Genomic DNA, 27,009 nt, shown 5'->3' on the forward strand with positions numbered 1-27,009 from the left:
TAAGGCAACATTCACAGGCTCAAGGAATGAGGAGCTAAATATTTGGGGCCATTATTCAGCCTACTACATGTACCAAGCTCTTCCCCATGACAGGGTCTTCATGCAGCTTGTCCTCGGTGAACAAGCCCCCTCACTCTTGGCAAGGCCAGACCCTTCTCATTCTTAGGGTCCCAGCTTACGTGTCTCAGCCCAATCCCCCAATCTGAAGGTTCCCCTCTATCTTGAACCTCTCTTTTTTCTTTTTTTTTTTTTTTTAGAGAGAGAGAGCACACAGGCACATGAGTTGGGGGGAGTGGGAGAAGGAGAAGCAGACTTCCCACCGAGCGGGGAGCCTGATGCAGGACTCGATCCCAGGACCCTGGGATCATGACCTAAGCTGTAGGTGGATGCTTAACGACTGAGCCACCCAGGCGCCCCTGTTTATTTCCTTCCTATCACTTACCACAGTGGATCTTATTTTCTATATCTTCCAGTTCACTCGTTTTCTGCCCACCTCTCCACCTCTCCCCAACCTAAGTGCTTTGAGGACAGGGATCCCGTCTGTTGTGTTCATCCACCGATGGTCCTAACATATCTGGCCCATAAATCATGGCTGAATGAATTTCAGGAAAACGAAATTTACAATCCAAGTCGCCGCCACACACATGGACTGCTGTGTTTACTCCTCAGGGAAAGCAGGCCCATCGATCTCCACCTTCCTCCTGATCTTCTGTATCAGAACAGCGGACTGGCCGGAAACTACCACCACCAACAGAGAGCCCACAGGCAAGCTCACACACAGGAGCCCACGGAGATGCCGCAGTATTTCACGAGCCAGGCCCACACAAAACATTCCCAGGAAGCGGATCTCACTTCGGTGAGGAGTGAGATTTTTTCTGGATTTTTTTCTGCTTGCTGAGGAGAGCTATTCCCGAACCTTCTCCATCCTTCTCCTGCTAAAGACTCCTGGAGCCACGGGGAGAGAATCAAGGGAGGCCCAGAGGCCTCCTCACGTTTGCCTTGCAGCCATGAGGGGCACCACGAGGCTCCTGCACAGACTTCACGCAGGGTTAGACCTTTCTAAGCCAAAGCCCAGAGAGCTTTTTTGCAAGCCTATTTCTAAGAACTGCTTTTGCCCTAACCAATACATTTTCTGGTCCAAACATCATTCTTCCCCCTCCACGTAGAAAACTGTGCTTAAATATCTGGCAACGTTCAGGAATGTTTTTTTTAAATATTTGGTTACAGTGAAGACAGCTTTGGGGGCCTCTCCACAGTTTTCTTCTCTGTGACTATTTACAGCATAAAATCCATGGCTGTGTTTTTTATAAAAACAAACTGGGGAGAATAAAACAAAGTGGCTTATAAATATTAACCAGTGTTCACAAATAATAATGTTTAAATAATAACACTTGTACAGCACCTACCATTTACGGAGGCTTCAACATGCATCATTTGGTAAAAAAAAAAATCCAGAAAAATATCTGCCTTATAAGGAAAAGTTTTTGATTTTGCCCCTATAAACTTTTGATCCATAACTTTCTATCACATAACACTGAACCATCTCTTATGAATATATTTTAGAAGTCTGCTGTCAGAGTCCAGCTCCCAGGCATCAACCAGAGCCCTGGTGGGACTGCTCAAAATTCTGGCCCGGACTGATTGTAAAAAACTGCATTTGGGTGGAGAGTGGCTTCCAAAGGCTTAACTGAAGACTAATTGATTTCATCGGAAATAAAAGTATGCGTATGATAGTAGCTGTAATGTGGTCTTATTTTTCTTGAAAATCGCTTCTCAGCCTTTTGGCTAAGAGCAAGTGAAAATCTAGAATGTCTGGAGGAACTAAATGGCTGTCACATGTCCCCTTTCAATAAGGTCAAGTATCAGGAAGGGCAGCAGGTAAATTATAGCCCTTCCCACCCTGCGTATGTGTGGGGGGTGGGGTGGGGGAGGCTATAAATATCAAAGCTGAGAACACCAGTATTCTGGGTCCTTCCCCACAGAGGAAGTGCCCCATGCGGGGGTCCAGGATGGGTGGAGGGACCAGATGTGGGGAAGAGCCTGGAGAGATGACAACCCAGGGGTTAAAACCCGGCAGAAAGTTGCTTCCTGAGTCCCCCTCCTCATTGCGAGGCAGGTGGGAAGGGGCCTCTCCTGTGGGTCTAGGTCTCGACAGTGACGGGCACGCAGTAACATCCACGGGCCCCACTGACCCACGTCAGATCAGCTGGAGGCGGCGGCAGGAGCTGTCCCTCTGCTACATTCCATGGACTGAATCGTGGGAAGAACCGGATGCAAAAGTCAGCTGCAGAAAAGTCTGCTCAGAAGGGCACCGTGGCTCCTTCCTCTGCCGGAACAAAGATGACCCATTGCGCCAGCCCTCCCTGGGCAGGACACGGCTCTGTGTGAATGGGCTGCTGCCAGATGTAATCCAGCTCCTGGGATCTAAACCCACAGCCTGTTTGCAAACAAACTGAGATAAACATTGGCCCCTAGGCTTCAGAGCAAGAGTCTGGTGTCCCTCTGGCTGAGCCTCTCAATTTCCTCGGGAGAGAAAGCGTTGCCTCGGAGCCTAAAGGGGATAAAGCAAAGAGAGGTTTGGATGAGTGCTGAGCCAGGGCGGTGCTTTTAATTGGAAGCTGCTACTTCCTAAACCTGGGCCTCAATGGCCTGGCCCCTGGGGCCCAGCTGCAGCCCTCCCATGCTGGTGTTAGCCTTGGTCCACCAGGGCGGCTCATGAATCATTGCGTGTGATGAAGCAAGCCTCTGGGACTCTGCAGAGAAAACCCACCCTGGACCCAGCCGGCCCCGACTCCCCAAGGCTGGCGATTCTTTTTAAGGCAACAGCAGAATCCGTCAAGAATGCAATGAGCAAACACTGATGCCCTCCCAAGCTCTGCCAACAGGCGGCAAATAACATCAGAACCCTTAAAATATCAACATGATGCTGGCTTCCTCCACCCCCCGCCCCCCCAAACGCAGAATGTGACATTTCCTATGACCATGCAATGGTTTAAAACAAACACAAAAACAAAAACCCACACTCTGCCCAGGACCTGAGGACCTCATGGCCTACAGGGATTACACAATCATACAGAAAGAAAAATCTCTTCCCAGGGCAGACTCCGACAAGTCTTCATTTTTAACTTCATCATCCAATACGTATTGTTGCTGCTGCCTTGATTTTTAAGGAAGGGACCAGTCAGTCGGCATTTGCGAAGCAGGGGTCACAAGCTCGCAGGGATGAGACGTATGGCAGTCAAAGGGGCCTGGTCCAGGACGCCAAGCTTGCTAGGTGTGCAGTCGGCAAGAGCTCAGTGGGGTCAGCCCTACTCTACTCTACTTACTTCCTGGCATTTTCCATCCGGACCCAGAGTTGGAAACTTGGGGGAGAAAACTCAGAAATATAGATTTCCATGGGGGAATCTCCTAGTTTTAAAAGATTGGCTTATAGCCCAGTGCCTGAAACACGTACAGGGGGAACCTTCATACTTACTCTGTGAGTGATAAATACATCCCTGTAAAGAAGGAGCATAAATCTCTGAAGGTGTGACTCAATGCTTTTTTCAAACACATGAAAGAACATGGCTTTTAATTATAAAGACCTGGAAACACTGTACAACAGTACCTCCTTCCCCCCCCCCCCTCCAATGTCACCTCCACCCAGAGGCAACAGCCCCAACCTGGGAAGGCAGGTGCAACGCCCCCAAATTCCTGTGTCCATGTCCGTCCTTCCACCACACCCCGTCCTGACTGAAACATTCCTGACTACTCAGGGTTTAAAAATGAACCACTTGATCCATGCTTGGAGACGTGAAAACCTCTTCCCCAGAGAGAAATTAGATCCATTGCATGCAGAATGTCACAGAATGTCAGAGCCCAGAGGGAAAATGAGTTCCCCCTCTTTCCTGGCCCCATTTTACAGATTGGAAAAGGGAGGCTCAGAGAGGTAAAGAGGCCTGCCCAGGGGCCTTACCAGACTTCCAGGATGGTATCATTCCTTTCCAGGGCCCACAGGAGGGCTTCTGCCCCAAGGTAGGTGACACAGTTGTTGGACAGCCTGGAGAGAAAGACTGAAAGGTGAGCTTCAAGGATGCTTGGTTCTCCTCTTGGGCCTGTCCAATTATAGGAGGCTTTGGGAGTTGGCCAGCCTACAGAAGCCCACCTGCCCCCTTGACATGTCACTCTCTTGTCTGAGATTCCCAACAAGCTCATCCACAAAGGTTCAAGGCCTACAAGGAAATGCACCCCTCTCTCCTCTGTTCCCCAGATTCATGTATCTAGTTAGGTAGCTACTCCCTTAGGAAGGGGCTATGGCATGGGGGTTAAGTATGTGCATTTTACTCCCTGGGTTCCAATCCAACTTACACCGCATCTTTTTTGATCTCAGGCAAATTAATCCCAACTTCCTCATCTGTAAGACAGACCTAAAAGAGCACCTACCTTGTGGAGTCTAAGACTTAAACAGAAGAATGGCATATTCTGTGGTGCATTTGGCACCGTACTCAACTGATGGGAAATAATCAATGAACAGTAATATTTTCATGTGGGGTGGGGATGGGGGGCACAGGGACATGGATTCGAGAAAATACGAGGTTGGCAATTGGGAGGGGAGAAGGCGCACTGTCAGAGACAGCAGAGAAGAGCCACCACCCCCTGCTGTTCTTTTTAAGCTCAGAGCTTGGCCTTCGAGACATCTCCACGACGTGTCTGCCACCTCCAGGATTTCAGGACCACCCAGGAAGCTGACCCTAAGCCAGCGCTGATAATAATAACAGCCAATATCTGCTGAACTCTTACTATGTGCCAGCTCAATACCTCTGTCACCCCAGTGACGCTCACAACCCGAAGAGCAGGGTCCCATTATTACCCCCCTTTACACTCAATGCTACTGAAGCACAAAACCAAGGAGAAACAGCGGGTAATGTTGGAGCTGGGGTCCAAACCCAACCCACCAGGTGCCAGAGCCCACACACTTAACCAACATTTGGCAGCCACTCTGCCTGGAAAAAGAAGGATGCAGGCTTTTTTTTTTTTTTTTTTAAGGTACCTAAGAAGCTCCCCCCATTTTTTTTTTTAAGATTCTATTTATTTATTTGAGAGAGAGAGAGTACAAGCAGGGGGAAGGGGCAGAGGGACAAGCAGACTCCCCACTGAGCGGGGAGTCCGATGCAGGGCTCCATCCCAGGACCCCAAGACCGTGACCTGAACCAAACTCAGATGCTTAACTGAATGAGCCACCCAGGCGCCCCAAGAAGGGGAAACAGCGAGGGCTGATGGAATTCAGTGGTGCTTAATGCTAAGGCTCTGGACTAGGCAGCGTGGGCCAAGCCCTGCTGCCATCACCTGGCAGCCCTCGGGGTAGACGGGGCTAAGTCTGTGACAGCGACGGAGGACAAACGTGCCGTGTCACACCTGGTTACTACTAAACCAGGTATGCCGTCGGCCCCCCATGTGCAAAGCCTGGCGTCCCCACTTAGACAGTCCTGGCGTCCCCCAGGCCTCCCAGCCCGGTTTCACCCAAGTGACGGGCGGAAGTGTTTTCCCCAAACATTTGGCAACTTCCTCGCCCCTGCAAAGCAATACAAACAAGTGTTGCCAGAGTGGCTGGCAGGCTGGCAGCAAAGCAGACACACTCTCCCAGAGGCAGCTGTCTGCCCGCCTCTGAAGGCGAGCGTGATCCACGGGCCACATTTGCCAGGGCAGATGCCACCCTTCCTGTCGCACAAGGAGCCGTCTGAGGATGCCCTGACGTCCCTCTCCAGCGAGACCTTTGGCACCCCGGCAGGTGCGGCGCCAGCCTCGGAGAGCCCGCGCACAAGCCCCTGATGATCCCTAGCTGGGCTCCTCCTCACGTCGGCCGTCCCGGTCCTCGTGGGTGGGGACCTGCCCGCTGAGCCCACCACCAGGGCTCGCCACCACTTCCGGCCGGCACTGTCGCCCTCCAGCCCTGCGGCTCCCGGACCCTCCCTCCGCAGGACCTCCAACCAGCGCCTGCCCGCCTTCAACCAGCCTTCTCCTCCTCCACCAGCCTGATCCAAGTCTCTCTGCTTCATCTCCCGCCTGGAAGACAGCAGGAGCCCCTGACTGGTCTCCCTGCTTCCATCTTACCCCTCCTCCCATCTGTTCGGCACAAAGCAGCAAGCATGATCTTGTTATGATGTAAATCAGATCATGTCACTGCGCAGATTAAAATCCTCCAAAGGCTTCTCAAGGCCCCTAGAATAAAGCTCCAAATCCTTCCCATGGCTCTGAGGCCTATGTGGCCTCCTCACCCTGCCCCTTCCTCCCTCCACTCACCCCTATATACAGTCCAACCATGCAGGCCCTGCCTGCTGTTCCCAAAACCACCAAGCTTGTTTCTGCCACAGGGCCTTTGCACTTGCTGTTCGGGCCACCTAGAGTGTGCATTCCTGAGACCTCAGCATTATAAGAACAATAACTGTTCTTACTATTCAAGGTTTCAACTCCCATGCCACCTTCCCAGAGAGGCCTTTCCCAGGCAGCTGCAACCCTGCCTCTCCAGACACTCCCTGACACATCTTTCCCTTGAATTCTCTTCTCTTTAGAGCCTTTATTATAAATAATCTTGTGTATTTGCTTACTTGTTCATTATCTGCCTCTCCCATTAGAATCTAAGAGCTAAGGGGGCTGAGGTCTGCTCTGTTCTTTCCACCACTCTATCCTCGGGGCCTCCAGTAGCGCCTGGCACAGTGAGCGCTCCGGAAATATTTCTTGCATCAAAACATAAATGGATGAATGTAGGCACGGATATACAACAAAGAAAGGAATGAATGCACACATGAATAAATGCAAGCACGCCTACCTGTATAACCTAAGAGAACCCACCAGAGATGATGGAAGAAGACATCTGCCAGAGCTAGAGATGGCCCCTGGAGAGGGGGCATGTCCTGTAAGCCCCATAGCAGATGCCATTGGCAACCCACCCACATGCCCTCAGCTTTCCCCTCTAACTCTGAGGGCTGCTTGCTGGGAAGACCTCCACTCTCTGCCTGAGGCCTTTCTACGGACGCCCCGGAGCATGCTCGGCCACATGCAGGGCAAACTGGAAGTGCTGGAAAATTCATATCCCCACAAGCACACTGATGAAGGACAAGCTAAATACCCCTGCTGCCTCGCTCCTCGGTTGGGTAGGGGCTCCTGGAGCTCCCCAGCAGGTCTGAGCCGCTGTTGGCCTCGGTGATAAGCAGGGTGATAACTGCTTGATGACACACTTGTTATATAACATAATGCCCTGTCCTCCCCCACATCATTTCACTGACCTCTCACCAGTGCGTGCTGGGACCACCTCCCTGGTAAACAACTTGCACTGAATCCCCATCTGTGTCTGGGGGATCCCTGACCCTACCAGCCGATTTCTGCCAGGTCACCCTGGGTGAGTTAGCCAGGTGGGAAGCTGCCCAGAGACACCCCCCGCCGACCCCCCCACCGGGCCAGTCATTATCATCCCGGCTCCTGCTTACGGGTTCCTTACTTCAGAACTTTCAAACTTGAATTCCTCTCAAGTCCTTTGGCAAGAGAACACACACCTTCATCCTGGAGATGGTTCTCCTCCAGGCTGGCAAGAACAAGAGAGAAAATCCCGTTGATATGGTAACATTTATTATAGAAGAGGATGTCAGTACGGATTAACCTGCTTGCCCCCCAGTTAGAGAAGCCAACTTCTGAAAATCTACATTTACAGATAAAGTGAGAACCGGGAGAGTCGGGTGTGAGGGTCTTCAATCCCAGGGGTGTCTCTGGGAGAGAATTCACCCCAGGCTTCCTCATGTCCCGGTGACCTAATAGCCATTTTCCCTTCCTTATTAACAGAAGCCTCATTCCATTTGGGCAACCCTGTGCTTGATTTAAAAAAAAAAAAAAAAAGCTGCATTTCCCACTCTCCACTATGGCCGGGGTTGGCCGGTGACATCCACATGGCCATTAACACACAAGGGGAACCCGGCAGATGGGGCTCCTGGACATGCTCTTTCAAAGAGAGAGACCTCACTGGCCTGTGCCTCCTGCCCTTCCTGGATATACAGACTGAATCTGGGGACACAGAAATAGTAGTGCAGGTACAGCAGCCCTCTGGTGACCATGCGGCACCCAACCTTGACAGCGAAGCCACAGACTGAGGATCTGAAGCGACAGAGAGACAGAGTCTCCGACCCCTGCTGGCCTGATGGAGCCATTACGCCGGCCCCACGCCGCCGACCTCCAGACCCGTCGACCGTGAAAAAAATAAGTCCTTTACTGGTTTGAGCCACTGGACATGGAGTTTTTCCCTCCCCTGCAGCCTAATCGTGTAGTCATAACTGATACATCCAAGGGTGAGACCTGCCTCTAACGAGAATTTCCGAGTGGTACAGTCCAGTCGGGGTATAATCAATGGGACAAGGCCACCACAATATCCATTTTGTGACAATGATCAGAGGTTTCAATGCCCTTCCACTTCTTGGAGAAAGCAGTGTTCGATCTCCCTGATATAATCAGGGACTGCCCAGAACATGTCATACGAAGACCAGACTAGTGGCATCGAAAGGACGGGAAACTTAGAATCAGTTTCAGGTCAACAATGCGAGTACAATTTATGGGTCACCTTTGAACTTGCTCCAAACCCCACTCCACCTTCTAAGGTGACCCTCACTCTACTCTCTGGTGTTCTTAGGCACTCGACTTAGAAATAACAAAACATTATGAGTATGATAACATATGCTTTACCATTGGAAGCAGTCATGCCCTCATTTTACAGGTAAGAAACCTGGGATGCAGAGATTATTAGATGACTTGCCTGAGATCACAGCAGGCCTGGAAGCTCAGCCAGCTGGATTCCAGAGTCTCTGCTCTCAACCATTATGCCACATGGAGGTAGTATACAAACCCATAAATATAATTAATAAAAAGAATCAGCACCTACAGGCCAGGCTCTCTATGCTTCACACCACCCGGGTCATAGGGAAAGACAAACCCAAAAGCCCAACCGCTTGATTATCTAGCTCAGTTTTATCCGCTTCCACGGAGGAGGCCCGGGAATGAAGAAAGGCTGTTATCTGCCCCCCAGGGCAGGGGACCCGCCGATCTCACCAGAGTTCTTCCAGTGCCATGTTCTTTTCCAACATTAATGCTAAGGCTTGAGCCCCCACGCTGCCGATGTTGTTGCCCACCAGGCTGAATGGAATCAAAGAACAATGACGTGTCAGGGCAGGGAGGGGCCTCAGGGAGAAGCTAAGCCAAGAAGGGCAAAATGCACGACACCTATGGCCCAGCTTCCTAGTCGGCTTCATTTTGGACATGACTGATTGATTACAGTGCTCTTTTCCACGAAGCCCAGGAAGCAGCCTCAGACTCCCTCCCGACATGATGTCCTGGGTAGTCACTATTAATGGACTGGAGTTGGTTCTTGAGATAAAATATATCTGATGCAGCCCCAAATCTTCAATTTATAGATAGGGCATCAAGACCCATTTTAGAATATTTTTTTTAATATTTCTTAGTAAGAGAAAGAGAGAGAGAGAATGGGGAGGGGCAGAGGGAGAGGGGAAGAGAATCTTAAGTAGGCTCCGTACTGAGCACAGAGCTGGACGCGGGGCTCGATCTCACGACCCTGAAATCATGACCTAAGCCGAAATCAAGAGCTGGATGCTTAAGGGACTGAGCCACCTAGTTGCCCCTGAGAATCAAGACCCTTGAGAGAAGAAGGGATACTCCAAAGTCACCCAGAAAGACTCAAATGTCCTGATTCCAAATCCAAGGGTCTTTTTTTTCTCATCCCACTGCCTAACATGGGGGGTGGGGGGGATGTAAAACAAACTTCAAGCAAAGGAAGGACTTACTGGCCCAGACTCCTCCCTCCTCATGCCCGCTCCCCAAGGCCATGCAGACCCCGAAGCTTACCTGAGCCACCTCAAGCTCTGGTGATCCCCCAAGGCTTCAGCCAAGGCCTGGGCCCCCTCATCACCCACCTTGTTGCCCCACAACCTAAAAAGGCCAACAGATTCTGTCAGTCGGTCAGTGAGTAACTGCTGTGTGTTCTAGACATGCATGAAGCCTGCCCTTCCTCTTCCTCCGCTGGTTGGAGGTCCTGCGGAGGGAGGGTCCGTAGCTGGAGGGGCTACGACCACCCAATTCCAGAATAGTCTCAGTGGGGCTCCTAGGTCCCAGCCAAGTGGTCCTACCTCTACCTTTTTGGAGCGATGGCCAAACCACACGCACATTTTTCAGTCAGATTTACACAACAATAGAGGCCCACCTAGCACATGCCCTCAGGGACAGGGAACTCCCTCTCAGTGACAAGTCACAGGGTTAACATTTTTCCTGACCCTTCTTCCCAGGGACTGCTACCCCCTAGCCCTCAACTATCCTCCAGGACCACCCAAAACAAGTCTCACTCTTTTCCCACAAGCCAGCTCTCTCTCCCTTGCTCCTCCCTAGCGTCCCCCATTCCTTCATGGTGTCAAACTCCTTCACCCCGGGGTCATCCTTGTTCCTCTCTAGCATCCCCGTTCCTTCATGGTGTCAAACTCCTTCACCCCCGGGGTCATCCCCTGAGACCTCCTGCAGTTTGGATGGATGTTTCCCTTTTCAAAGGTGGGGCCTGGCTCAGACGGTGTGACCCGGCTGTTTTACACACGGGAAGTGAGCCCGGACCTGGCTGGGCACATGTGAGCAAAGGTGGCCTAACTAAGAGGTTCACTGCGCTTTCATTCATCAGGTAAATATTTACTGAGCCCCGGCTCTGCACCAGCACAGCTCTGTGCCCCGGGGAGAGTGCAAACAACCAGCAAAAAACCTGGAACAACCTCAGTGTGTCTCAAAAGGAGCTGGGTTAAAGAGATTACAGCCATCCAGCCCGTGGAATACTAAGCGGCTTGTCTTTCAAAAATGAGGTCATTAGGGTATGAAAGATATATTGTTAAGCAAGAAAAAACCAATATTCAGAACAGTTTGTACCAGAGGATAGCATCTGGAGGTCTGAGCACAGTGCCTGGTCCAGACAGGTGCCTTAATAAACATGTGTTGAAAGAGAACGGCCCCGATCCACTAGTTGCGACCCCGAGCAGGAGAGAGCTTGGTAGGGCTTGGGCCACGCTTGTGCTGGACTCTGTGGGGCTAGGCACGCGGCTTGGAAAGGTGCTGATCTCCCAAGCGTGTGGGCAGCTCGCCTGCCTATGAAATGGGTTGGGCCCTAAGGTTTTAGTCTCTCTTCCTACAGTCTTGGGTCCTCAAACCCGCATTTCTCGTCCAAGGGACCCTAGGTCACACCAGGGGAGGCAGGACGGGAGGGGGGCACTGCAAGGATGCCATCCTGGGGGGTGGGCACTCTGCCCCGCAACCAGAGGACGCCCCCCTCCTCCCCCCGCCCCCCGCAACACTCTGTGGGGACCTGTGGTCTGTGGGACTGCCCTCCCAGCCCGCGTCTGACTCTTCCGCCCTCCCTGGAAGGCCTGGCCTGACCCCACAGCAACACGTGCTCTGAAGAACCCGGCAAAGCCCCCTCCCATCCTGGGGCCAGTCTCCAGCCTTGTCCACCTCCATCTCTTACCCTGCTTCTCACCCCTGGCCGCACAACCTCTGCTGAGCTTTTTTTTTTTAAATGACTGATTCCTAAGCCCTGCACCGCTTCATTTAATTAGTCTAGGGTGGGGCCCAGGCATTCTTCAGAAGCTCCCAAGTGGTTCTGATGGACTCACGAGGGCGAGAGGCACAGCCCTGGATCCAGCGAGGACCAGAGAGCTTTCTGCCACCACGGGCTCTTCCTGAGCTTCCTGTTTATTGAGTGAAAGACAAACACCAAAGCAGCCAAGGGCCACCCACTCTCTCCCACTGCCTCTGGGGCCTTCCGGCCGAAATGTGTCACCTACCTCTAAGTCCCCCAACCCCCCCCCCCAACGCTGTCCCTCTGCCCCAGAATCCAACCTACCCCAAGAACTGCAAGGAGGCGTTGGCTCTGAGCCCCTCGGCCAGCACCTGGGCTCCTGCGGCAGTGATATGGTTATTCCCCAGCCTGGAAGGGAAGGCAGGGAGGCTAAGAGTGTGCGGGACAGGGAGATGTGAATGCCCAGAAAGCCCAGGGCTGCTGGGAAAAGTGTGTCCCAGACACAGAAACATGGAGAAAAGCTTTGAGGAGCTCTCTGCAGGACGCAGGAGCCTGTCCTCTAGCTCCTGCCTGCCCAACAGTGAGCGTATGTGCTTTTCTATTCCTGTTTGGGGGAACTTAGTAATGACTCCCGCTACTTCATTTCCCAGCTGCAAAGGGAAAGAAGTGGGGGAAACCTGTTTTGCAAAGCAGTGTGACAGGTACGGGCAGAATGCACAATAGGCAGGTGTCCGAGGAGGTGGCTTCCCCAGGGGAGGGAGGGTGACTCACTATCACACCTTTTCCTCCTGCGTCAGCCACTGGCTGGTGCTAGACTCCATGCCCCCCTGCAGCTCTCCTGGGTCCACTGTTGCTGCAGGGAGCATTCACCTGTTCTGGAAAGAGGGCAGGCCCCGGCCGCTGGGAGAGGGAAGGGGATCCTGCTGAGCAGAGACTGGAGGGGGGAGGCTTCAGCCACATCCAGCTACCTCAGAGATTTTCAGGGAGGTCCCCAGAACTCTCACCCACAACCCCAGGCTTCCTGGAATTAATAATACACTTTCCTCTTTTTAGAGAACTTTCAGGCCCTTGAAGCCACTCTAGCTCATAATGCTGCAAGGCAGGCACTATGATCCCCTTCCAGAAGGAGTGTGGTGGCCTCTCACACCTCTGACCACAGGCCCTGTGATTAAGGGCCCCTGCTGCTGGGCTGGGAAACCCAAGGTCGCCTCTGTGCCGAGGCCTGCTTCCCACAGGCGGCTCCCAGCCAGTGACCGGGAGACACAAGACCCAGCTGGGCACACTTGGCTGGAGGACTGGCCGCCACCGTCTGTGCTCTCAGAACTGCACTGAAGGCCAGGACACTTCCTCCCAGCCCTCTTCCTTCCCTCTCCCCCTCCCTCAGGGTCAGACCTGACTTGCCCAGCCTCCCCCAGCGCCTTCCCCCTCTGCCCCTCATTGGCATTTTCCCCAACAAATTTCTTGCACATCTAATCCCTCCTCAGAGGCCCGAGCTACTGGACAAACACACTGAGAACTTTCGGGATTATTCGCCATCTTTTAGCCACCGAGCTCACTGCTTAAAGCACCGACTTATTGTGCCGGGTGTCTGCATATGTTAACTCATCTAGTCATCGCAACAACCTAGGAGGAAGCTGTAATTATTATCCACATTTTACGGAAGGGGAAACAGAGTCACAGAGACACTGGGCTGACCCAAGGTCACACAGCAAATGAGGATTCAAATCTCAGGGATCCTGGACCCAAACCTCAGTCGGTCTGATCCCCAGAGCCCCATGCTCTCAACTATCGTGCTATTCTAGCCCAGAACCCAGGCCTCAGGTTCGAGTGTAGCACCTTCCCGCTACCCCACAAGGCCCTCCCCCTGGCCACAGCGGTTCTCAGGATTCTGAGTCTGGGGGAGCAGGTGGTGGTGGCAGAACAGAGTCCTTTGTACAGAAAGGCACCTCTGGGGTTGGCCTCAGCAGCCCTGCCTGAGACTGAGCTACATGGTTAGCAATTTAAAAATGGAGGCTCCCATCCCCAAGCCCAGCCCAGCAGGTAGAAAGAATGGACAATAGCAATTGTTCAACCACAGAAATCCAGGAGGCAAGACATTCCCAGAGAGAGAGAGAGAGAGAGAGAAGCCAGGCCAAGCCAGGGGCCAGCAGGAGAGGTGATTTAACAGTGTCAGGAGAGAGACTCCAGTTGAGCCAGGAGGGCCAAGAGCAGCAGAATCGCAGACTTCACAGGCTGGAGTACAAAGCCGGACCCGCCAAGCACTGAAAGGACCTTCTGAGAGCTTTTCAGCGACTGGCTGCCACCGCCGTGGGGACAGGGGACTGATGCACACCTCTGCCCACAGCCTGTGCTCAACGTGCATCAGTGAGCTGGGAAACCCCAGAGAGCTCGTGACACTCTTAGACACAGGGAAGGAAAAGGCCCTGGAAACCCTCTTCAGCCCTGGGCCTAAAGGTCAAAAGGCGGGAAGCCCTCAGCCGAGCAGAGCCGGTCCAGAGTTTGCTGGGGAGGTCAGAGCATTGGCGAAACCCTGCTCCAAGGCAACGCTGGCCCTGTAAAGCAGCCAGGAGATCAGCGGCCCAGCAGAGGCCGAGCCAGGGCCAAGGCCAGACCAAGCGGACTCAGCTGTGCAGCAGAAAGGCAGTGCTCACCTTAACGCCAAGAAGTTCCCCTTGCATGCGAGGAGCCTGGCCATGGGTTGTGCACAGCCATCGGTCAGTTTGTTGTTGAAGAGCCTGGAAAGTTCCAAAAGGGAGGAGCCATGGAAACCAAGCACGGCAGTCAGTGACCACCCCAAGCCCCGGGTAGCCGGTTCCCTCAGCACAGGAGCCACCCGCACCCTCCGACCAGGCAGACCTCCCCCGGCCCGGCTCACGGCCCCGGTGGCACGGCCTGGAGCGTGGCTGGGGGCACGAGGCCCCACGTCCGCAGCCCAAGCCCGACTTACGCTAACTTCTGCAGCTGCTCGCTCTGCAGCGCATGCTCCACGAGCTTGCAGACACCTCGGTCGGAGATATTGTTATCTCGCAAGCTGAACAGAAGACAAAACAAATAAATTTGAAAATGGAGCTGACGAGAGAAAAATCAAATAAACAAGACCTCTGGAGAGATTTGCACGCGTGCCCAAAGTGCCATCGTCTGGGCTTCTGGAAAACACCGCAAAGCACTGAGCACCCCAGAACAGAGGAGACGCCCCCATCCCTGGTCTGGGTGCCGACGCCAGGCCCTAGGTGGGGGACAGCTCAGCAAGCGGGGACCCAGAGCTCCTGCTAAAGAACACTGGAATCCTCAGGGTCACTGGCCTAGTCTAAGGAACAGTTTCCAGCTTTGTAACACAGAAATGATCTTCATAGCGGCCTCACAGAAGGTTCCCGAGGTGGGTGGATGTGGTGGGAACTAGCCAGCCCCTCCCCCCCAGGAGGTGATGGTGGGCACTGGAGGGCAGCGTCCCCCAAACTCACCTGATGCCACGAGATCTTCAGAAAGCGTCTCTAGAATACAGACTCTCAGGCCCCTCCCCTGGAGCTGGTGATTCTGTATGTGTGGGGCGGCGGGGCCCAGGGATCTGTGTATGTTAACAACTGTGCCCATGATCCCCTTGTTCAGGCAGATCGGGGACACCCTAACTTAAAGGTTAACAACGTGGGCTCTGGAATCCCTCAGTGGAAATTCGGATCCTTAGCAGCCACTTACTAGTTATTTGCTGCTCCCTTCCTCAGTAAAAAGCGGGGAATGGTATTCCCAGCCCCACCTGGCTGTAGAGTAAGATTTAAAGAGACAGTGCACGTAAAGCCCTGTGAGCACCTGGAATGGGTAGAAGCTCCCTATAATCATGACCGCTCGCGTGCATGCAGTGCTCACCTAAGCACTTCCCAAAAGTAAAGGTATTTAATCCTCACAAAAGCTCACCACGTAGGTACTACCATGATGTCTATTAAGGGGAAGGAAACTGAGGCACAGACAAGTGGAGTGACAGCACCAAGGTTGCACAGCGCCTAAAGCATCTGGACCAGGGAGGTCTGGCTCCGAACCCCACCCCTGAGCATGACATCCCCTGCCTCTCCCCCCAGGCCTTCTAGGGGCTCCTAGAGCCGTGATTTTCAAGCTGCAGGTCGTGACCCGCTGGTGGGTCATGAAATCAACTCTGAAGAGCCCAGCAGCATTTTGAAAAGGGAGAAAGAACAGAAGAGGGCAAGAATGCATCCGAGTTTACACCGGAAAGTCATTTTGTGAAGTTTTTGTTTCAGTCTTAGATGCCTGTGTGCCTGCTTGTAACTTCTCTCTCACGGTGGGTCACAGCCCAAAAACTGTGAAAGCCAGCAGCCTAGAGTCAGAGCCAGCATCTAAAGAAACCTAGATGGGGACACTCTGTAGACAGGTTTCCTGGAGGCTGCGCGTTTCTGTTGGCATGGAAACAATTCAAGTGGGAGAGAGGCAGTATGGCTGTGGGGGAGAGGAGTCCTCCCGCTGTCCATTAGCCTCTGTCTCTGTCTCTCTGTCTCTGTCTCACACACATGCGCGCACACACACACACACACACACACACACACACAGGAAATGCCCAAGCAGCAACCTCCAGGTCCTTTCCCCCCCCCCCCCACAGCACTGGCAATTTCGGTACAGAGAGTAGAGAAGTGGGACTTGGTCAAGGTCTTTTACGGCTCATGGAAAATGAAGCTGGTTCCCACAAACCACCCCAGACCTAGGGAATGAGAACCACTGCGGATGGGCCCTCGAATCTGCATTTACACAAGCTCCTTTTCACCTACGAGCAGAGCACTGGAACCTTCTTCTGAGAATAAAAACAGACCTCGAGCCTCCCCTCAGCCCTTTGACACATCCTGGGAGTGACGTGGGCTTTCCTTAACTGAGGAGAGGGGGTCCGTTCATTCTAAGGATGGACTGGTCTATAAGGATCATCCAGGCCAGTGGTTCCCGACCTCTTGGGACTCGAGGACCCCTTTGAGGATGACGGGTCCACTATTCAGAAAAATGCACGTTCATATTTTATCAGGAAAATGACTTCCACAGACAGGTCTCAGACTTCCTGAGTGAAAATATGGGGATTCCTCCTTCCTGGGGAAATAGAGTATGGTGCTGGCCATCTTCCATTTGCCTGGCCAGATCCACTTTCCCCTCTCTGCCTGGCTCTCGGTCCTGAGGGGCTGATGCCCACGGATGACAGCAGCAGGTACCCTGCGCTAACTCCCGGTTGGTTGGTCAAGGCAAGAGTGGGAAGGGGAGGAAAGGCCAGGACCCCCACTCTCCCAGCTTTCCGTAGTCTCAGCTCCTACCAGGCAGCCTTCTCCACACCTGCCCCCCAGCCCTTCCTCTCCAGGCCTGCGGAGGGTGACAGCCCCGTCCCCACCCCACCGTCACTGGCCCCAGGACCCTGCCCTGTCCCTTCTGGCTCTTCCTAACTGCTGCCCAAGCCTCTGTAAACACTGCCTTTATTAAACTCTCTGCAAATGACCCAATTTAAATGTGTCAACACTCTATCCTCTTGATATATTCATAACATATATTATCTATAATATACATGTTAAATCTATAAAATATGCTACATATTATTATTATTACATTACATTTATAAACTTACGATCATGGACCCTATGTAAGGGATAACACAGGCCACCAAGTTTCTAATAGATAGGCATATGTTTGCTCCAGAGGAAAAAAAAATCTTGCTGCTCTGGCCCAGAGAAGGTGTGTCATCTTAATAGATTCAAGGAGAGGCTTGTCCCTTGCTTAGAGTCAAATGAGGTCATCTGGGATAGACCAAAAGCCCCAGAAAGCTGTGAGTAGATTTTAATGTTAAGCTACCACTTCTGCTTTCTCGGAGGTTTTATTTTTTTTTTTTTAAAGATTTTTTATTTATTTATTTGACAGAGAGAGACATAGAGAGAGTAGGAACACAAGCAGGGGGAGTGGGAGAGGGAGAAGCAGGCTTCCCGCAGAGCAGGGAGCCCGATGCGGGGCTCGATCCCAGGACCCTGGGATCATGACCTGAGCCGAAGGCAGACGCTTAACGACTGAGCCACCCAGGAGCCCTTCTCAGAGGTTTTAAATAGGGAGCAGGACATGCCCTTTCAAGGCAGGGAGGAAAGTGGGGGAGCCTGCAGCCAGCTGGCTGCCAGACCCGGCCATGCCCTCTGCTCTCACCTGGCCCTAGACGTGGAGAGAGGCCCTGTGGGTGCGGGAACAGACGTTCCAAAGGGGGAAGGAAACCTCACACCTCCAGACGGGGGTCCGGAAGCAGTATGGGTGACAGCATACCCTCATGGGTGCCGCACTGCATGCAGGATGAAAGGGCAGGTGCAAGGCGCCTGGGTGGCTCAGTCAGTTGAGCATCTGCCTTTGGCTCAGGTCATGACCCCAGGGTCCTGGGATCGAGCCCCGCATGGGGCTCCCTGCTCAGCGGGGAGTCTGCTTCTCCCTCTGCAGCTCCCCCCCCCCCCGCTCCTGATCTCTCTCTCTCTCTCTCAAATGAAAAATAAAATCTTTAAAAAAAAAAAGTGGGGGGCATGCGGTGCAACTTTGCAGCCACTTTCCGGCTCTTGGATCCTGAAATTCGCATCTCATTGGGATTTTAAAATCTCTCATGGGGCCTAAGTCACCTCGAAATTGTGGGGGGTTCCTAATAACACACACATATGACACAAAACTTTGCGTGTCGCTTCAAGGTTCCCGTGGAGCCCCGAAACCTATCCACGGGCAGGCTGCTTGTGGGGAGCAAGGACTTGTCACAGGAAAGATGCGATCTGTTCAACCCAACTCTGCCATCCCCCGTGTCCCACCGGACCAGTGACTCTGCTTCTCTGGGCCTCAAACGGAGGATAACGGGGAGACGGCCCCAGGTGTTCACCGAGATGAAAGGAATTAATTGCAGGAAGCGTGTAACACAGCGCCTGACACGCGGGACACTCCATACGCATGGCTGTCATCATCACCAGGAAACTAAGGCCCCGCCCCCCCCCCCCCCGAGCGGGGGGAAGGGGCGGGGCTGGGGTTGCCCCGAAGGGGTGGCGGGGGGCTGGCCACCCGGCCCCTCCCCCCCGCGCCCCGCCCACCTCCCAGAAGGCACCGAGCGCCACACCCAGCCTGCGTCGCCCCGCACTCACTACAGAGCCTTGCAGACGTCCAGGCAGGGCAGCAGCTGCTCCACACCAAGGTCGCCTACAGAGTTGTGGTCCAGCTGCAGGGCCACGGGCCGCCCGAGGTGCCGCAGCACAAACGCCAGGGCGGCACACTCCGCAGGGCCCACGCCGCAAAACGTCAGCTTCAGGTGCCCGACCTTGAGCCCCCGCACGGCCTGCCGGGCCAGCTGCTCCTCCTGCATCTCGTACAGGCTCCGGATGAGCCACATGAACCCGGGCATGGCGTGCATGCTCTTGGCCTCCCCCGGCACGGCCTGGGGGATGGAGTGGAAGTGCTCGTGGAGGCTGCGGGACAGGCAGCCGCGGGCGCAGGCCTGGAGCTGGAGCAGGGCCTTCTCGGACGCCTGGCCCTCGGCCAGCAGGCCGCCGTGCTCCCGGGACAGCAGCCCCGCCAGGAAGGCTGCCGTGATCCGGAGGTTGTGCGGCTCGGCCTCCTGCAGCAAGGCGGCCGTGCCGCCCTCCTGGCCCTCTGAGCGCGGCACGCACATGGGGGACAGCAGCCGGGCCAGCAGCGAGCTGCGCGGCCGGTGACAATTGAAGAGCTGTCTGAGCAAGGACGGTGACAGGTCAGCGCTGAGCACGAGGTACAAGGCTGCAAAAAAACACTGGAAGGTGATGTGCAGGAATTCCAGGGAGGCGGCGCCCCCGGGCACAACGCTCTTGGCGTGCACCAGGAAGCCAAGGGAAATGTCCTCCCTGTCGATGTGTGCCGCCTGGAGCTGCTTGGCTGAGAACAGGTAGCAGCACGTGCCCAGGCCTGAGACAGCCAGCCGGCCCAGGCGCAGGAGGGTGGGGAGTCTGCCTCGAAGCAGGCCGGATCCCAGACCGCGGGGCACCAAGTCTGGGGGGGAGGCATGCAGCAGAAAATGCTGCAGGATCAGCAGGTACAGATCCGTGGTGGTCTTTGGGGAGCCCCCGCCATGCAACAACAGTTCCTGGTGGCATCTGGACACCATCCAGGAGACAACAGGAAGGTGGCACAAACCATGCAGGGCCGAGGTCCCTTTGAGCAGGCGGATGAGGCGGTCGGCCACCCCCGGATCACGATGGCGCTTCCTCAGGTACAGCTCGATGCCCTCTTCTGAGAAGCCCTTGAGGTGGAGTTCCAAGCGCAGGTACTTCCTGAGGAATGCGGACACCGCATCAGGTCGGCTGGTCAGCACCTTGCGGGCATTCTTTAGCAGGTTGCCCTGCAGAAGGTTGAACAGCAGATTCTGGACAGAGGTGGGGTCGGTGGGAGAGCAGTGACGCTCGCGATCCGAGAACCTGAACCTGAACTCGTCAAAGCCATCGAAGGTTAAGAGGACACGGTTGGGGTGGTCGAGGAGGAACTGGAAGACGTCCTCTTGGCCAACGTCAGGCCAACAGCAGTGTTCAAAGAGCAGCATCTGCACAGACAGCGGCTTGACCACACACTGCAGCTGCCGGCAGCTGAATGGGAAGACGAAGAGAAATTCCTGGAAGTCGCGCCCTGCAGCCCACAGCAGGTGCATCTGCTGCAGCAGCGTGCTCTTGCCGCTGCCCGCCTCGCCCACCACCAGCACAGTGTCTGCATCTTCATTGAGGTGGCCACGGGTGCTGAAGAGATCCTCCAGGCCCAGGGTCACAGGGCTCTTCTGCGGGGGTCCGGCCAGTCCCACCTCTGTCCGGATCTCCAGAACATTCTCTGTGTATATTTCCTCCAGGCAAAGATTCTCAGCCCCATCATAGGTGCTCAGGAAGCGAGACTGAGCAGATATCGTGGTCCTCAGCTTGGACATGTACTTCTTACATGCGGCATCTGGAAGACCGAAGAAGAGGCGAATGAGGTAGGACGGTGGGGAGGATGGGATCTGGCAGAGAGGGGGCTGCATGGGGGAATGTGATGTTATGCATGAAAGAAGAGCCAGCACGTGCCAGCCCTGGCTTCTCCACTTTCAGGTTGTGGGCTTTGATGACAGTCATGTAACCTTCCTAAGCCTGGGAATTCCACCCCCCCCCCACCTTGGGAAGTGGGAAAATGGTGGTCCCTACCTTATAGGGTTTACATGGAGCAATTAAGATAATTCATGTCAAGTGCTTCATTCAGCATCCCCCACAGAGCTCAAAAGATATTAACTAGTGGTATTATTACTACTGACATCAGGAAGAGCTGTAGATTAGAAGGAGCACTGGGCTGGGATCAGAGGACCTGCATTCCGATGCCTGTCCCACCGTATTGGTTAGATGGCCTCCGAGAAGCCTCTTCACCACTCAATCTCGGCTGCGTCTTTCTAAAGAAAAATACAAGGTGTATGAGCCCGGCAGCCCAGTTTCTGAAGTCAGATACGCCTGGGTTTGAAAGTTGGCTCCATCATTAGCTTGCGCAAGCCACTCAACCTCGGTATACTTATCTCCAAAATCAGGGACAATCCACACCATGAAGGATTGTTACAGGAGGAAATGAGATAAGATAAACTTTAGAGGAATGTCTGACATATGGTAAACTCTTGAAAGATGGTATTTATTATCGCGATACTGGTGGGTTTGGTAGGCATAACAGTAGCACCATGTCCTAATCCTCGGGATCTGTGAATATATCACCTTACTTACAGAAAAGGGACTAGATAAATGTGATTAAACTAAAGAGATAGGGACATATCCTGGGTGATCCAGGTGGACCTAGCACTCTTTGGTCTCAGGGGCAGCGGGGTGCCTGGGTCAAGCACTTGGACAAGAGTCCTTGGTCACGATTCACTTCCCCATCCTCTTCACATAACCCTCGGCAACCCTCTTGCACGTAGGGTGTGTCCACAAGGCAGCTGCTTTTCCTTTACCATCCTGATAACCAATGTGAGCAAACTACTTCCTGTATCAGGGGTTAGTTCCTCTCTCAGGGAATGGGGAAGTGGTAGTCCAGAGCCCCCAGGGTGGGGGGACACTCAAGCATCATGATTTCGCTGCTCCCAACCAAAGACCAGCCCCCTTGTCCTCAACTCAAAAGCTAACAAGTAATTCTCACAGAGCATACTTCGCATACCGAAGCTATGTTTATGGTCATCCAAAGCAGTTGCCCCGTATTTGTGTTCCGTCTTCTGTTCCCAGAGCTGATGGTCATCATTGCTCTTAAATCTGGATATACCAGGAGCACTGAATGTAGATACCATAAAATATACACCTGCCTTTCTAATTCCCTGAGTTCTAATGCAGGTTTTCCAGACACGACCCACCAATAAAAAATTCTCCAGAAAAACAGGTATCTCTCATTTGAAAAACAAACACAGGTCAATCGTCCATTTTGGATTGGTCACCCTGGGGAATCTGACCCCATGTGACAGAGTTACAATGCATGAAAGCCAGCTGGGCTTGATGGTATCAACAGCAGACATTAACCAAGGCCCAGCCCGGGCACAGTGCTCTGTGATGAGCAGCCCCTGTTGGACACTGATGTCTGTGCCCTGTTCTCAGGGAGATGGTGCACACCAAGGTACGAAGCACAAGCTTCTAGCCATCCCTCCTGCAGGCATGCTCCCTGCCCTGAGGGTAGAGCCCAGGGTGGTAAATCTATCTGCTAGCACCACCCACAGGTCAGGGGCCCTCACTGCCAATGAGCAATCCCTATGGTGATGGTGGAACAAGACATACAAGGCTCACGCCCTCTCTTTACAACTAATGCTCTCACCTCCCAAGAAAAGGGGAAGCGACGGTGGAGACGGTTTAAAACCAGACACATCCTCCTCACCTCGACCCCCGCCCTCCTTGCCCCAGTTTTCACATCCGTAAAATGGAAAAAATGACATGGATTTCTCAAGGTTGCTGCAAAGGACAGATATGGTAAATAAAGCCTTTGCAAGGATGCCTACCACGTGCCAACTGTGGGATCCGAGCCCCTCCCGTCCCTGGGTTGGGTTGGTGGCCATGTGCAACGAGAGAGCTACCACGTTATCTAAATCCATTTGGTCCCAGAGTTTCTCATAGTGAGTAGTTAAATTGCAGAAATCAAGAGGTAACAGCCCTATCTCAAAAGTGTATCCCTTTCAGGACAGATAGTAAGAGTTTGGCTGGTGAAGAAGACCCGTCTTAGCTTCAGGGCACAGTAGGCTCCAGTTATCATGGTGCAGCTTGGGAAGTAACAAAAGCTAACCCTAATATTACACATGGTAAGCCTCTCAATCCTCCCAATAGCCCAGTGAGTCAGTGGTGGTGGTGTTATCCTTGAAATCAGGAAACTGAGCCGTAGGGAGGCCCGTAGGGCCAGTAGGTGGAATTCTAACTTAGGACAAGTCTTGCTCTGGAGTTCTGCCCTTAACCAGGAATCCGTACAGCCTTTCTTTCCCTTTCTGATGAACTGAGAAGAACATATAAGTATATACCTTCGAAAGGCAGCGCCAACGGGACTGGCAATTCCTGAACATGACGTAGAAGAAAGGCAGCCAACCCATTCGTCTTCACTGTGGCAAGATCGAGGAGCCTCCTTGCCTATGGGGAGAGCAAAAGTCAGTATCTTTCCAGAAAGGCGGATGGAGACGGTATGGGAAGGTTTCTACCGATCACTACAGTTTCTTAGGCATCTCCCTTCCACCACAATAAGAGGCCAGAAAAACACCCCAAAGCAAGAGGAGTTTGAAGAAGACATTACTAGGTGCTGCATGGTGAAGCGAACACTTGAACACACGCACCCGATCTGTCTCTCACTAAAAGAGGGAATCACTTAAAAAGGAGAAAAAGACATAAATCCATAAACCCGCAAGGATAGGAAAAACAACTCTGGAAGCAAGAAATCATTTGGAAGACAGGTGATTCCATGGAGCCCCAAGGCTTGGAATACCATCACTGAGCACAACCCCCACATTTTCATCTCCAACCTGAACTGCTCCCCTGAACCTTGGACACACACACCCAAAACTGCCTGCCCACCATGTCCCCTAAATACCTCCGACTTAACATATCCACAACTAAACTCCTGGTCTACACCTGCCCCCAAACCTGCAGCCTTCCTCCTTCCAGCTAATGTCAACTCTACCCTTCCAGTTGCTTAGCCCCAAACTTCTAGAATCACCCTGGAAACTTCTCCTCTGCGATCCACCAACAAACCCTGTTGGCTTGACCACATATCCAGAACAGCACAATAGAAGTATAATGCTCGCTGCCCAGAGGGTAGACACAAATGCGAGACGTATTTGTCATGTTGAGTCCTCCAGTAGCCATATTTTTTTAAAGTAAAAATAAATGAAATCCATTTCAATCATATATTTTATTTAGCCCAAGATAGCCGGAATATCACCATTTCCACATGTAATCAATATAAAAAATTACTGAGCTATTTTACATTCGTTCTCCAGAACAGAATGCCACTGCAGACCGGCCACATTTCAAGTGCTCAATAGCCACATGTGGCCAGTGTCTACCCCACTGGATGCACAGCTAGAGAGCCCTGCCCCTTTTTGTCCCCTCCTCTATGCCACCGTCCAAGCCACCATCATTGTTCACCTGGAAAACAGCAAAGTCTGCCTAACTTGTGTCCCTGCTTCCATCCCTGTCCCCAGAATCTATTCTCAACATCGCAGGCAGAGTGTCATTCTTTAAAAATAAAAGTCAGATCATACCTCTCCTGTTACAAATGTCCCAGCACTTCCCTCATTTTCTCAGAGTAAAAGCCCAAGTTCAACAGTAACCTACAAGGCTCTAAACAGACCAAAGTGCTGTCTGTGACGCTCAGGATCCTGCTTAACTTCTCTCACTTCACCTCTTATTGATCTTCCCCCTGCTCATTCCGCTCAGAACACCAGCCTCGGGTTTTCTGGAAACATCAAGCATGCTCCCACCTCTGGGCCTTTGCTGGGGCTGTCCTCTCTGCCTGGAATGCCCTTTTTCCAGCTGTCCACATGACTCCTTCCTTCACCTCCTTTAAGCCTTTGCTCAAATATCACCTTCTTGAGAACTCCCTGACCACTCTACTTAAAATTGCAATCACTACCTCCACCCCCCGTAACTTTCAACCCCCAGACCCACTCTGCTATTCTCTGTAGCACATCCATCACCTTCCAGCATGCCCTGTCACTTGCTTCCTTTTGCTTATTATCCATCTCCCTGCACTGGAACATGAGCATCTCCAGGACAAGGATTTTTGTCTATTTTGCTCATTGCTGTATCCTCAACACCTAGAAGAGTGCCTGGCACAGAGCATGCATTCAAGGACTTGCCAAAGGAATGAATAGTAATAGACTTAGAAGAGCCCAGAAAGCCAGATCCTAAGCCAACAGTGGGTTGAAAACCACACAATGTGCATCTCAGACTCTATAAAGATCTCTGGAATTAAGAGCATCAGGTATCTCCATAATCAAAGGAAATGATTAAAGTAAGGAGGGTTGAGTCAACATGGTTTATAAAACAGATCTCTGGTTCCCCTGACCCACTCCAAGCCAACAACAACTTTTCCTGCCCTGCCATGGCGAAGTGTGGAGATTTATATTCTGGAAAGGCTAAAACAGGGTCCCTGGACTGGGAGGTACCAGGCACAATAAAGGAGGTGGGCATCATGCCCCCAAAGCAGGTTTAAATGACCATGTGCAAAATGAGTGCTGAATGCAGAGACCTCTCCCCACCACTATCACCACCCAGCCCTCTTACTCACTGGGTTCTCACAACTCTGGAAGTCAGACCTTTACCTCCAGGCTGGTAACTTGACCAACCTAGGAGGAAAGGGCTAAAGATACAAATACCATCACTTCCCAAAATGTCTACAGTGAAACTTGAGGCAGACAAGTTTCACCTATAGGCTCTGAGTTTCCAGAGTAAGATTCAAGGAGTATATTTCAGTCATGAGCGGTCAACTAAGGATCACCACATGCCCAAAGAAAGCATCTCATATGGGAGATTGAGGCCAAATAAGTGGGGAAGGGGAAAGCAACTTGTGGGATAAAAAGGTTACGCAGGGTGGGAAAAAATCTGCCCTCCACCAAAAACAAAACAAAACAAACAAAAAAACCACGTATCATTATGGTCCTTAAGTGAGACAAGAAGTTGCATCCATGAAACAAGAACAGGATGCTATAATAAGAAACATTTTAAAATAGCTCTTAGAAATTAAAAGTGATCACAAAAATGAAAAACACAAGGGCACAAGGGTTTAAAGATTAAGTGGAAGATATTATAGAGGAAGTGATTAAAAAGGACACAGAGATAGAAAATGGACAAGAAAGAGAAGAAAATTAGGAGATCAGTCTAGGAGTCCTAAAATTCAAAGAGTAGTTCCATAAAGAGAGAAAAGAAAAAAGAGAAAGAAATCATCAATAAAGTAATCAAGAAAATCTTCCAGAACATAAAAGAAACTGAGTTTTCAGATTCAAAGCACCCCTTGAGTGCCCAGCACAATGGAAAAACACTAAGGCACATCACTGTGACATTTCACAATGTTAGGGGGCCAAAAGAAAATTCCACACACGTCCAGAAAGAGTTATAAAAGAGTTTTGGAATTTTAGCAATTCTTCTCTGGAAGAGAGCAGATAAGAGAGTAATAATCTCAAAATTCTGAAGGAAAATGATGACCAACCCAGAATTTTATACCCAGCCAAATTATTGACCAAATACGAGGAAACTTGTAGCTATATAAGAGCTTAAAATTTAACTCCCATATACTCATTTTACAGTGTGGGGGAGATACGATCTCCCAGAATAGAACAAACCAAGAAAAAGGAAGACAGATTACTCAGGATAGAGGAAAACCAACACAAGAGGACTATCAAGGGAAATCTCAGGATGATGGCTCTACCATAAGCAAAGGGCCACCAGTTGAGGCAGACTGGAGCAACGTGACTCAAGACTCACACAGGACCAGGGCAATTATTTCCTAGATGTCCAGGCAGGCCTGGCTCTAATCCTTATCTATACTTGGCTTGTCTGCACCGCAGGCTAATATCATTCTTTCTCTCCACCCCTGTGGCCTGGGTCAGTGGAGGACACCCATTTCACCCCGCAGAAGTGTTTGGCCTGGCCCTATTCCTGGGAGCCGGAAGAGCCTTGGACAAGCTTACAACTGACTGTACAGAGCAGCCCACTTCCTCTGACTATTCCCGGACATCCGGCTCTGACTCATACCTGCCCTACCAGATCCTCCAGCTGTAGTGAATGCTCTGTTTCTCGGGACTCACTCAGTGACCTTGCCCACTAACTTCCCAGCAGGAGCCCTTAGAAAGCCTCCAAATGGTAAGGCCAAGACCAAGTCCCTGAGGCCCTGTTCAGCTTCCGTGCTCCTGGGAGCCTGCCTCCAAGAAGGAGAGGCAGGACTACCCTTCCCTGACACCGCTATGCTTGTGC

At 52.3% G+C, this 27,009-nt stretch overlaps 1 protein-coding gene across 5 annotated transcripts in view; it reads right to left on the reverse strand.

Moving 5' to 3' along the window:
* Positions 1-1,183: 1,183 nt before the first annotated feature.
* The window catches only part of NOD2 (nucleotide binding oligomerization domain containing 2), a 34,937-nt gene continuing 9,111 nt past the window's right edge, over positions 1,184-27,009 (reverse strand). For 2 of the 5 annotated variants that reach the window (XM_006742274.3, XM_081806597.1), the window contains exons 3-12: positions 23,067-23,172; positions 18,700-20,515; positions 14,526-14,609; positions 14,230-14,313; positions 11,903-11,986; positions 9,877-9,960; positions 9,067-9,150; positions 7,475-7,558; positions 3,956-4,039; positions 1,184-2,551 (exon numbers count right to left, since the gene is read on the reverse strand). In XM_006742274.3, coding sequence (XP_006742337.2) covers positions 2,479-2,551; positions 3,956-4,039; positions 7,475-7,558; positions 9,067-9,150; positions 9,877-9,960; positions 11,903-11,986; positions 14,230-14,313; positions 14,526-14,609; positions 18,700-20,515; positions 23,067-23,172 — 2,583 coding nt within the window. In that variant the 3' untranslated portion in view covers positions 1,184-2,478. The remainder of the gene's footprint in view (positions 2,552-3,955; positions 4,040-7,474; positions 7,559-9,066; positions 9,151-9,876; positions 9,961-11,902; positions 11,987-14,229; positions 14,314-14,525; positions 14,610-18,699; positions 20,516-23,066; positions 23,173-27,009) is intronic. The other 3 variants (XM_081806600.1, XM_081806599.1, XM_081806598.1) reach the window with 2 other exon arrangements.

This window comes from Leptonychotes weddellii, chromosome 16 (assembly GCF_054177405.1).
Source record: "Leptonychotes weddellii isolate Sample4059 chromosome 16, ASM5417740v2, whole genome shotgun sequence".
Taxonomy (NCBI): domain Eukaryota; kingdom Metazoa; phylum Chordata; class Mammalia; order Carnivora; family Phocidae; genus Leptonychotes; species Leptonychotes weddellii.